The 13510-nt window shown below is 37.4% G+C and overlaps 1 protein-coding gene across 1 annotated transcript in view; it reads right to left on the reverse strand.

The window, feature by feature from the left end:
* SYCP2L (synaptonemal complex protein 2 like) overlaps positions 1–13510 on the reverse strand; it is a 77859-nt gene that overhangs the window by 33365 nt on the left and 30984 nt on the right. The window contains exons 16-18 of the mRNA XM_074337065.1: positions 12412–12469; positions 12223–12307; positions 4870–4918 (exon numbers count right to left, since the gene is read on the reverse strand). Coding sequence (XP_074193166.1) covers positions 4870–4918; positions 12223–12307; positions 12412–12469 — 192 coding nt within the window. The remainder of the gene's footprint in view (positions 1–4869; positions 4919–12222; positions 12308–12411; positions 12470–13510) is intronic.

The following is a 13510-nucleotide window of genomic DNA, read 5'->3' on the forward strand; positions in this document are numbered from 1 at the left end:
TTCCAGAGTTCCTTACCCCAGTATTGTAACAAGCAAGCATCACTTCATTTAATGCATCCAATTAACACATCACACAGCAAGGCTTTCCCAGTTTCTTTAGTTTTATAAAGGTGTTGAAAGTTATTTACAAAAAGACAAGTATCCAGAGCAGTCATTTTAAAATTTGGCTGCGTATTATAATAGAATCACCAGAAAAGGGCTTTTTAAAAAATCCCAATGCCTGAGCTTTACCCAGGACCAATTAAGTCAGAATCACTGGAGAAGGGATCCAGGCTTTAGTATTTTCATCAGCTCCCCTGGTGATTACAGTTAGAAGCCTGGGCAGTGGAAAATAAGTACCATTCCTAAAAGCAAAACAAAAGGAGCCTTATCTCATTTGTTTGAAGCTCATGATCTCAAATTTTTTTTAAATTTCATTTAATGTTCATAATAGAGATATTTTTCAAATGCACTGACTACAGACTTAGAGCACTGATCTTACCAAAGTGGGGGCAAACCGGAGAAGTGTAAGTTGGTGGACACAGGGACAAAACCATGTCACTAACTCAAAGTGAAACATTTCTTTTCAATTCATTAGCACTTCTGCTTCTATTCAAGATAAATCTCAAGTGCTAGTAGGTCTTTCAACTTCTCTTCTGCTTACTAATCTTTATTTAAACAGCAAGAAAAGGCTCTAGCCAGAAAGTCTAACAAGTAAAAGTAAAGTTCGGTATGATAACTTTGTTATTTTCCATTGTATATATTTGGGGGCTTACCTACTATTTGTTACAACTAATACTGATTTTCCATTTGAAAGTGAAATAATTCTGGGATTCTGGTCAAGATGGCAGAGTAGGTAAAGGGTGTTCTCACCTCCTCTCCTGACTCCATCAAAATTACAACTAAACTACAGAACAACCATTACTGAGAATGACCTGAGGTCTAGCTGAACAAAAGTCCTACAACTAAGAATATACAAAAGAAGCCACATCAAGACTGGTAGGAGGAGCAGAAGCATGGAACAGGCTTGTCCCACACACATGTGTGGCAGTTAAAAACTGGGAGGGGTATCTTGGCTGCAGAAGTCCCATTGAGGAGCAAGGGGTCCCACCCCCACACCTGGCTATCCAGCTCAGGATTCCAGTAACAGGAAGAAAAGTCCCCATAACTTCTGGCTGTGAAAACCAGCAGAGATTGTGGCTGAGTAAGACAGAGGGTGGCTAGAATCCCAAACATTCCTCTTAAAGGGCCCACACATGGACTTACTCACTGATGGATTCACTCACTCTGAGCTCCAGCACTGGGGCAGCAGCTGGAAAGGCACCAGGGATCTATGGGGTGCAACTGAATTATCTGGCTTCATGGTGAAGGCTGGAGGGGCAGCTTTCTCCCAGACAGAAGTGCTGGTAGAAGCCACTATTCCTTTGTTGAGCCTTCCTCCTTCCCAGTGTGCAGACATAGGCAGCCACCATATCTGAGTCTCCATCAACCTGGCTAACAATGGTTGTCTCACCCTGGTGATTCCCTGAGACCCCCCAAACCACACAACGTGCGAGGCTACCCAAGCCTCTTCCAGTGGCTTTTCCATACAAATGGCTCATCGTGGTTCATGCAGCAGACTTTCATAAAATTTCTCAAAGGTTCATGAACCCCAAACAAGGGGCATCTAGCATCAGTGTGTCCCCTACCTCTTGCTAAGCAGCCCCAAGCCTGGCACTAGTGACAGCTGGCCTCAGTTCAAGGATTGGTCTCCCCAGGTACCACCCAACTCCAAGTGGATGGTGGCCATTTGCATATTGCTTTTTGGCTCATTCCAGGAGGCCTTGAAGGTGGCACACCTGATGGCTGGCTTCAGATTGAGCTGGAATACCATCCAATTGCCTCCATAGATGACACAGCCAAAGGGCAGACTGAGCAGGCACCAGACAAGAGCCCTGCTAAAGCAAATCCTGCTCCATAGGGTCAGCCTCTGCACAATAGCCCCTCCACTGTAGTCATGTCCAGTCTTCACAACCAATCAGCCTGAGGGTCAAATCCTCCCACTGACATGCAAACAGCAACCAAGGCTCAACTACAACAGGAGGGCACACACAACCCACACAAGGGACACACCTGAAGCACCTGGGTCACATGACCAGGGAGGCTGTACCACTGGGCCTCACAGCACACCTACTACATAAGGCCACTGTACTAAGATCAGGAGACATACCAGCTCTACCTACTACATAGAAACAAATACAGAGAAGAAGTCAAAATGGGGAGACAAAGATACATGTCCCAAATGAAAGAACAGAGCTCCAGAAAAAGAACTAAACAAAATGAAGACAAGCAATCTACCAGACTCAGAGTTCCAAACACTGGTTATAAGGATGCTCAATGATCTCAGGGAGAACTTGAACAACAAGATAAGAAACATAAAAATGGTGATAGAAAACAAAGAACCCGTCAGAAATAAAGACCACATGGGCCGGCCCGGTGGCTCAGGCGGTTGGAGCTCCGTGCTCCTAACTCCGAAGGCTGCCAGTTCGATTCCCACATGGGCCAGTGGGCTCTCAACCACAAGGCTGCCAGTTCAATTCCTCAAGTCCCGCAAGGGATGATGGGCTCTGCCCCCTGCAACTAAGATTGAACATGGCACCTTGAGCTGAGCTGCCTCCCGGATCGTTCAGTTGTTGGTTGGTTGGAGCACGGGCTCTCAACCACAAGGTTGCCAGTTCAATTCCTCGACTCCCACAAGGGATGGTGGGCAGCGCCCCCTGCAACTAAGATTGAACACGGCACCTTGAGCTGAGCTGCCACTGAGCTCCCAGATGGCTCAGTTGGTTGGAGTGCGTCCTCTCAATCACAAGGTTGCCAGTTCGACTCCCGCAAGGGACAGTGGGCTGCGCCCCTGCAACTAGCAACGGCAACTGGACCTGGAGCTGAGCTGCGCCCTCCACAACTAAGACTGAAAGGACAACAACTTGAAGCTGAACAGAACCCTCCACAACTAAGATTGAAAGGATAACAACTTGAGTTGAGGGGAAAAAAAAAAAGTCCTGAAGTACACACTGTTCCCCAATAAAGTCCTGTTCGCCTTCCCCAATTAAAAAAAAAAAAAAAAAAGAAATGAAGAACACAATAACTAAAATAAAGGATACATTAGAGGAAATCAACAGATTAGATGAAGCAGAGGATCAAATCAGCAATTTAGAAGATAAGGTAACATAAAACACCCAATCAGAACAGCAAAAAGAAAAAAGAATCCAAAATAATAATGATAATAATGAGCATCAAGCATACCAACATTCGCATCATAGGGGTACCAGAAGGAGAAGAGAGACAGCAAGGAACTGAAAACCTATTTGAAGAAATAATGATGGGAAACTTCTCTAACCTGGTGAAGGAAATAGATATACAAGTCCAGGAAGCTCAGAGAGTCCCAAACAAGATGAACCAAAGAGGCCCATATCAAGACATATTATAATTAAAATGCCAAAGGTTAAAAACAAAGAAAAAATCTTAAAAGCAGCAATAAAAAAGCAGTTAGACCTTTGAGAGAGCTCCCGTAAGACCATGAGCTGATTTCTCAACAGAAACTTTGCAGGTCAGAAAGAATTGGCATAAAATATTCAAAGTGATGAAAAGCAAGGACCTACAACCAAGATTTCTCTACCCAGCAAAGCTATCATTTAGAATTGAAGAACAGATAAAGTGCTTTCCAGACAAGGAAAAGCTGAAGGAGTTCATCACCAAACTAGTATTACAAGCAATGTTAAAGGGACTTCTTTAAAAAGAAGGAAGAAAAAGATGAAAAATATGAATAAAATGGCAATAACTACGCGTACATATCTATCAACAATTATTTTAAGTGTAAGTGGATTAAATGCTCCAATCAAATGACTTAGGGTATCTGAATGGATAGAAAAACAAGACCCTTACATATACTGCCTACAAGAGACTCACTTCAATTGAAAGACACAACCAGACTGGAAAGTAAAGAGATGGGAAAAAGATATTTCATGAAAATGGAAACAAACAAGCAAAAAAATATGGAGAAGCAATAGTTATACCAGACTTGAAAACAAAAACTATAACAAGAGTCAAAGAAGGACCCAGTAATCCCACTCCTGGGTATTTACCCTAAGAAACCCAAAACACGACTTTGAAGGGACATGTGCACTCATATGTTCATTGCAGCATTATTTACAATATGGAGCCAAGATACGGAGGCAACCTGGGTGTCCATCAATGGAGGAATGGATGAAGAAGAGGTGGTACATATATACAATGGAATATTATTCAGCCATAAAAAAGAATGCAATCTTGCCATCTGCAACAACATGGATGGACATAGAGGGTATTATGCTGAGTGGAGTAAGTTGGATAGAGAAAGACAAATACATATGATTTCATTTATATGTGGAACCTAAAAAACAAAATAAACAAACAAAACAAACAAATTCATAGATACAGAGAACATTTTGACGATTGCCAGATGGGAGGGTGGTTAGGGGGATGGATGAAAAAGGAAACGGGATTAAGAAATACAAATTGATAGTTATAAAATAGTCATGGGGAGGTAAAGTACAGCATAATATAGTCAATGATATTGTAATAACTATGTATGGTGTCAGATGGGTACTAGATTTACTGGCAGATGACCTCATAAGTTATATAATGTCTAATCACTATGTTGTACACCTGAAATTAATATAATATTGTATGTATACTGTAACTGAAAAAAATTTTAAAGTATTGAAAAAAGTGAAATAATTCCTTTTAAAATAAGTTCAAAATAAATTTGAGAAAAATAGAGATAAAGAGCAGAGTGATGACAAATTTTGAAGATGGTATGCAAATAACTAAAATTTGGGAAGCATTGCCCACAAACAAAAGTTAGTTCATTACCGACATTCTTGTTTCTTGATTTCTGTCACCCTTGAAAGCAGAATCTTTCCTAAAAGAAAATAGCAAATTAATGGAACGTAACCCCATCACCTTCTCCTTCCCTCACTTCACAGCCCTAACTTTTTTTGCCTTCACGTGCTCTTTGTCTGATGTGAGCCCAGCACATGGGAAGTACCCCATCTGGCAGACAAACATCTTACCTTACATTTCCATAGATCTTGTGCCTGACAACAACTGGTTATTTAAAACAAATCAAAGCTTTGTTGAACCCGTCTCTGTCAGGCCCATAAAGAGGAAGGCAGGGTGAGATCAAGGAAGCATCAAGCTGTGGCAAAGCTGCAGAGCAGTGCTTCCTGTCTGCCTCTACCTCAGAATCCACTGGGGTGCTATAAAAAATAGCTTCCCTGATGGCCAATGATGTTGAGCAGCTATCTTTTCGTGTACCTGTTGGCCATTTGTATGTCTTCTTTGGAGAAATGTCTATTCAAATCCTTTCTCCATTTTTTCAATAAGGTGATTTTTTAAATTTTGGCTGCTGAATTGTAGGAGTTCTTTATATATTTTGGGTATTGACCCCTTTTGTGGTTTGTTATTATTAAAAAAACGTAATCTAAGTGTTGATGAATATGTGGAGAAATTGGAAAACTTGCACACTGTTCACAAGAATGTAAAAGGGTGTAGCTGCCATGGAAAAGAGTATGGAAATTCTTCAAAAAGTTAAAAATAGAACTACTATATGATATAGTAATCCCATATATCCAATGGAATTCAAATCAGGATCTTGAAGGGAAATTTTCACTCCCATGTTCACTGCAGTATTATTTACAATAGCCAAGATATGGAAACAATCTAAATGCCCATTGATGGATGAATGGATAAACAAAATGTGGCATATACATACAAAGGAATACTAGTCAGCCTTTAAAAAGAAGGAAATCCTGCAATACAAAACAACATGGATGAGCTTGGATGACATCATGCTAAGTGAAATATGCCAGTCACAGAAGGACAAATATTGCATGATTCCACTTATATAAGGCATTTAAAATAGTCAAACTCATAGAAAGGGAGAATAGAATGGTGACTTCCAGGCATGGAAGAAAGGGGAAAATGTGGAGTTGCTATTGAACAGTTATAAAGCTTCAATTATGTAAGATAAACAAGTTCTAGAGATTTGTTGTATAACATTGTGCCTATAGTTAACAATACTATATTGTGCACTTAGAATTTTGTTAAGAGAGTAGAGCTCATGTTAAGTGTTCTTATCACAATAAAAAAAGAGAATGAAACAGCTAACGCACTCCCATTTCCAGGCAACCATTGATCTACTTTCTGTCTCTAGATTAGTTTGCGGTTTCTAGTACTTCATGTAAATGAAATCATACAATATGTAGTCTTTTTTTTCAGGGGTGGGGAAGGGTCTGGTTTCTTTCATTTGGCATAATTATTTGGAGATTCATTCATGTTGTATATATTAATAGTTAATTATTTTTTATTTCTGAGTGGCTTTCATTGTGTGGATATAACAAAATGTATTTATCCATTCATCTATTGGTGGACATTTGGGTTTCCAGTTTGGGCTGTTTCCAGCTTGTTACAAATAAAGCTACTAAAAACATTAATGTACATCCCTTTGTGTGGACATATGCTATCATTTCTCTTGAGTAAATACCTATGATAAGAATAGCTGGCCATAATATGTGTATACTTAACATTTTAAGAAACTACCAGCAATGTATAAGAGTTTCAGTTGCTCCACATTCTCACCAACTTGGTACAGTCTTTCTAACTTTAGATATTCTAATAAAGATGGTAAATTTTATGTTATATGTACTTTAGCACAATTTAAAAAATATAATTAAACATTTAAAATTGTACTCACTAGTTCTAGTAGTCTTTTGTAGATTTCACTGAATTTTCTACTTACCGTGTTTCCCCAAAAATAAGACCTAGCCAGACAATCAGCTCTAATGGCTTTTGGAGCAAAAATTATAGTAAAATAAGACCGCACATAATATAACATATATAATACCAGGTTTTATATTAATTTTTGCTCCAAAAGACGCATCCATAAGTCCAGCTAGGTCTTATTTTCGGGGGGAAACGGTAGATGATTATATCACCTACAAATACAGTTTTTCTTCTCTCTTTCTGATCTGAATGCTTTTTAGTTCTTTTTCTTGCCTTATTGCACCAGCTAGACATTCAATTACAATGCCAAATTGAAGTATTGGAGCAGATATTCTTGCCTCATACCTGATTGTAGAGAAATGCATTCCGTCTTTCATCATTAAGTACATTATTAGCAGTAGGTTTTTCATAGTTGCCCATTAATAAATTAAGGAAGTTCCTTTTTATACCTAGCTTCCTGAGAATTTTTAATCAGGAACAGATATTGAATTTTGTCAAATATTTTTTTCTATATTGACTAAGATAACATTTTTGTTTTTGTTTCCTAACATAATAAATTACCTGATTTTTTTTACTGTTTAATCAAACTTGCTGTCCTGGAATAATTTTTTTTATATTGTTATATTTGATTTGCTAAAATTTTGTTAAATGTTTGACATCCATGTTCATAAGCGCTACTGGCCTATAGTTTTCTTATAATATCTCTATCCAGTTTTGATATTGGGTTAATGCCAGTCTCATAGAATCAGTTCATAAGTATTTCCTCTTCTTTGATTTTCTGGAAGATTTATGTAGCATCGGTGTTATTTCTTTCTAACCTCTTTGGTAGAATTTATCAGTGAATCTATATAAGTCTGGAGTTTTGTGTGTGTGAAGGTTTTCAACAATGAATTCCATTTCTTTAAAAGATATGGGGCTATTCAGGTTATCTGTTTTTTTCTTGAGTGTGTTTTGATAGTTCATGTGTTTTGGAAAATTTGTACTTTTCATTGAAGTTGTCTTTTTTTGGCATACATTTATTCCTAACATTCTCCTACCAACCTTTTAATATTTTTAATCCATATTGATGTTATCTCTCTCATTCCTAAGATTGCTAATTTTTGCCTTCTCTTTCTTCCTAACCACTCTGCCTAGTGGTTTGTCAATTATATTTATCAAAAAGAAGGAAATACCTAGGAATAAATTTATCCAAGGAGGTAAAAGAACTGTACACTGAAAACTATAAAACATTGATGAAAGAAACTGAAAAAAGATATAAACAATTGGAAATACATTCCATTTATAGGTTGGTAGAATTAATATTGTTAAAGATGTCCTTACTACCCAAAGCAATCTCAGATTCAATGCAATCCCTAGCAAAATTCCAATGGCACTTTTCATAGAAATAGAAAACACAATCCTAAAACATAATGGAACCAAAAAAAGTGCCAAACCTCAAAAACAATTTTGAGAAAGAAGAAAAAAACTAGAGACATCACACATCCTGATTTCAAACTCTACAATAGTAATCAAAACAGTATGGTACCAGCATAAAAACAGGCACACAGACCAATGGAACAGATTCAAGAGCCCAGAAATAAACTCTCACATATATGGTCAACTAATATTAGACAAGGGAGCCAAGAATACTCAACGAGAAAAGAACAATCTCTTCAATAAATGATACTAAGGAAACTGAACAACCACCTGCAGAAGAATGAAACTGAACTCCTTTCTTACAGTACTCACAAAAATTAACTCAAAATGGTTTTAAGACTTAAATGTAAGACCTAAAACTATAAAACTCCTAGAAGGAAACACACTGAAAAATCTCCTTGACATTATTTGTCTTTACAATGATTTTTTGGATTTGACACCAAATGTACAAGCAACAAAAGCAAAAATAAATAATTAGAACTACATCAAACTAAAATGGTTCTATACGCTAAAAGAAACGATCAACAAAATAAAAAAGCAGCCCACAGAAAGGGAGAAAATATTTGCAAATCCAAAATATATGGAGAACTCATACAACTCAATAGCAAAAAAAATCCAACTACAAAATGGGCAGAGGGTTTGAATAGACATTTTTTTCAAAGGAGATATTCAAATGGCCAACAGGTACATGAAAAGGTGCTCAACATTACTAATGATTAGGGAAATGCTAATCAAAATCATAATTGGATACTACATCACACCTGTTAGAATGGCTATGAGAGAGAGAGAGAGACAGAGAGAGAGAGAGAGAGACAGAGAGAGAGAGAGAGAGACAGAGACAGAGAGAGAAGAGAGAGAGAGAACAAATCTGACAAAAATGGGGAGAAAAGAGAACCTTGGTGCATTATTGGTGGGAATGTAAATTGGTAAAGCCACTATTGAAAGTTATTCAGCCAATAAGGAAGTTCCTAAACAATTAAAAATAGAACTACCATATGATCCAGCAATTCACTTCCAGGTAGTATATGTCCAAAGGAAACAAAATCACTATTCCTAAGAGATAACTGCACTCTCATGTTAAGCGAAGCATTATTTACAATAGCCAAGACAGGGAAAGAATCTAAGTGTCCATCTTAGATAAATGGATGAAGAAGATGTGGTTTATATATACAATGGAATACCATCCAGCTATAAAAAATAAAGAAATCCTTTACTTTAGACAACATGGGTGGACCCTGAGGGCATTATGCCAAGTGAAATAAGTCACACAGAGAAAGACAAATATTGTATGATCTCACTTGGACTGGAATTACACACACACACACACAGACACAGACACACACACACACACACACACACACACACACACACACCAAAAAAAAACATAGAAAAAGAGATCACATTTGAGGTTATGAAGCAGGGAGTGGGGGTGGGGGCATTAAATGAAAATGGTCAAACAGTCAAACTTACTTAAAGTTATGAGTAAGTACTAGAAATGTAAGGTCCAACATGATGACTTTAGTTAACACTGCTGTATGGCATATTTGAAAGTTGCTAAAAGAATAAATTGTAAAAGTTCTCATCAAAGAAAAAAATACTTTGTAACTATATGAGGATAGTTACCACCTTACTGTGGTAATCATTTCTCAATATACATATGTCAGCTCATTCTGTGGCTCATCTTAAACTTATACAGAGCTACATAACAATTATACCTCACTAAAACTGAAAAAAAAGAATCAGTATATAATCTGGCTCTGCATGAACATCAATAAGAAGTTCAAAGTAATACGTTCACTTATATAGTATAACATGTGTCATGTTCACTACTGTTTCTGGGGATGCATCATAGGAGTGAAGAAAAAAAGCTGTTTCCTTCTTGTACTTTACCGGAAATTAAGTATTTAAAATGTGCACAGCAACTAAAATTCTATCAGCTAGAGTATGAAAAAATTATGAAGCAGGTTTAACAAGCTTGTAGGGTGTAAGATCAATGTACATAAATCAACTGCATTGTCATAGAATAAATTAGAAATTAAAATTTTAAGAATTATTTATAATAGCAAAGAATATGAAATACTTAGGTATAAATTTAGCAAAATATATGTAACATATACGTACTGAAAACTAAAAAAACATTACTGAGAAAAAAGTCCTAAATAAATGAAGAGCTATAGCAGGTTTATGAGACAAAGAAACATTATTATGATAATAATTCTTCCAAAATTGATCTATATATTCAACATAATCCCAGTCAAAATCCTAGCAGATTTTTTTATAAAGTAGATTCTAAAATTTATATGGAAATGTATAGTCAAAACAACTTTGAAACAAAATTGACAAAGCTGGAAGACTAACATTAGCTCATTTCCAAATGAGATACAATAGTTAAGATAGTAAAGCTACACTAATTCAGACAGTATGTAAATATAGACAAATAGATAAAAGGAACAGAATATAGAGTCCAAAAATAGATCTACACATATATGGTCAATTGATTTTTTTCAACAAAGGTTCCAGGGAAATTCAGCGGGGGTGGGCAGAGAATAACTGTTTCAATAAATGGTCTGGAACAATTGGACAGTCATAGGAAAGAAAGAAAAAAGGAAGGGAGGGAAGTAAGGGAGGAAAAGGAGGGAAAGGAGGAAGGGAGGGAGGAAGGAGAGAGGAAGGGAGGGGAAGGAGGAAGGAAAAAGGACCTCTACTGTTACCTCACACAATATACAAAAATTAACATGAAATTACTCATAAACTGAAATAATATCTAAAACTACAAAAATTCTAGAAGAAAACATAAGAAAAATAATACCAATTATGAGTTTGCCTAAGATTTCTTAAGCATGTCACAAAAAAGCATAAAGTATAAAAGAAAAATAAATATATTGGACTTTATAAAAATTTTAAACTTTTGCTCTTTAAAGACACTGTTGGGCCGGCCCTGTGGCTCAGGCGGTTAGACCTCCATGCTCCTAACTCCGAAGGCTGCAGTTCTATTCCCACATGGGCCAGTGGGCTCTCAAACACAAGGCTGCCGGTTCGATTCCTCGACTCCTGCAAGGGATGGTAGGCTCCGCCCCCTGCAACTAAGATTGAACACGGCACCTTGAGCTGAGCTGCCTCCCAGATGGCTCAGTTGGTTGGAACGTGCCTTCTCAACCACAAGGTTGCCGGTTCGACTCCCGCAAGGGATGGTGGGCTGTGCCCCCTGCAACTAGAAACAGCAACTGGACCTGGAGCTGAGCTGCGCCCTCCACAACTAAGATTGAAAGGACAACTTGACTTGGAAAAAAGTCCTGGAAGTACACACTGTTCCCCAATAAATTCCTGTTCCCCTTCCCCCCCAAAAAAGACACTGTTATAAAAATAAATAAGTTACAAATAGGAAGAAAGCATATACAAAACACATATCTGGCAAAGGACTTGTATGCATAATATATAAGGAACTCTTGTAACTCAATAATAAGAAAGCAAATGATCAGTGATTGTTGTTGGGGGGGGGGGTGAAGATGGGCAGGAGAATGGGATTTTTCAAAGGGGCAGGAGGAAATTCCTGGTAATGACGGATATGGTCATTATTTGTTTGTGGTGATGGTTCCTGGTTGTAGACACATCAAAACTCATCAAATTATACACTTTAAATATGTACAGTTTATTTTATTTCAATTATATCTCAAAGTCATTAAAAAAAAAATCACTTGTCCTAGGACCTATTCTTCAGAGACCTACATGGAAGTGGCAAATAAATTAATGCCAGTGATAAATGTTTGCTGGCTGGGGATATTCAGTGTTCCGCTGCAGAAAAAGACATCACCAAAGATAACCCTGTGGGTGTAATAGTAGAGACCCGTAGGTCAGAACATTCCAGTACTGCTCAAATCATTCTATAGAAAACTGCACACAATGCTCTCTCCTTGTGTGGGGCATGGCCAGATGCAGGAAATGGGGAAACCTGGACAGTTGACTTGTACATTAACTAGTCACGTCACAAGCAATCTACAGGATTTATTAGTTTTGAAAATCACTTACCTGGATTTGTCATTTAATTGAGAAACTGGAATTTTTACTGATGGTTCTTGTAAATCTGAAGAATACTCGTGTTCTGAAGTAACTTCTAATGGTGAAAATTAAAAACAGAAATTGTTAAGCTTCTCAACTAAGTATTTACATATAAATATACCACTCAAGTCTTATTTATGATAGATTTAAAAATCTGACCTTGTTGTGTATCACTCAGTTGCAATTTTTCAGGTGAACTATCAACTGTCTTTGTTTGCTGCAGAAAAAAATATGTATTTAATTATGGCACCTTTGAAACCCTCTTTTGAAATTCTTTTGGAGCCACTTAACTCCTCCAAAGAAAAGCATTTCCACTGAATAGTAAGATATCAGGCTCTTTGTTTATTAGACTTGGCGCCAAATGACTGTTGGTTGTTCCAATAAATTAATATCCACCCTCAGGAGAAGATTGGCCACTCTCAAAGATAATCAGTGTTGCAAAGTTACTAAGGGAAAAATCAAAGGAAAACTTACTAAAATGTTTTCAATAGCATCAGAATTGTTGGGATAAGTATGCAGCTTCCCCAGGAGACCAATTATCTGGAAGAATAATCTTTGGTATGCTTGTTTTTTAAAAAAATCATTACATTCCCATCACGCTTCTGTATGTGTCCAGGTAATCAAATATAAGAAAAGGAGAAAGGGGCAGAATATCTCTATTAGCTAGGCAGGATGTTAGGTGCTGTACATACATTCTGGTTTTAATCCTCAGTTCCACAAGATAAGACCAGTAGACAGAATTGTTGAAAAACTCCCAGAGACCCTATTGCTCCTGATTCCCTTCATCCTCAAAGAGCTTAGCGATAAGCAAGGGCCAAGGAGTCCACAGCAAGTATCCTCAGAGCTTCTGGAAGAATGTGGTGAGGAGGTGATAATATCCTAGAAAAATTTTCAACTGTTCAAAATAAATAAAATAAAACCTTTCAAGGCACAAAGAGGCTTTGTGTCCTACATAATTACGACAATGACACGTGAAAAGGAAGAACTAGGATTAGAACTCAGAATTCTCAACTCTTATTACATGGCGTGTAAAAGATCAATCCTTCTGCTGGATTAAACATTCACATCAAAACCCAACAAGGAGTTCTGGTTCAAGATGGCAAGGTAGGAAGATGCTGAACTCACCTCCTCCCACAGACACACCAATCTTCAGCTGTATATAGTATAATTTCCTCTGGGAAAAAAGCCCTAAATCTAGCTGAATGATTCCTACACATCAGGTGAAAAAGAAAAACTCACATCGAAGCAGGCAGATGTT

The sequence above is a fragment of the Rhinolophus sinicus genome, linkage group LG06 (genome assembly GCF_036562045.2).
Source record: "Rhinolophus sinicus isolate RSC01 linkage group LG06, ASM3656204v1, whole genome shotgun sequence".
Classification (NCBI taxonomy): Eukaryota; Metazoa; Chordata; class Mammalia; order Chiroptera; family Rhinolophidae; genus Rhinolophus; species Rhinolophus sinicus.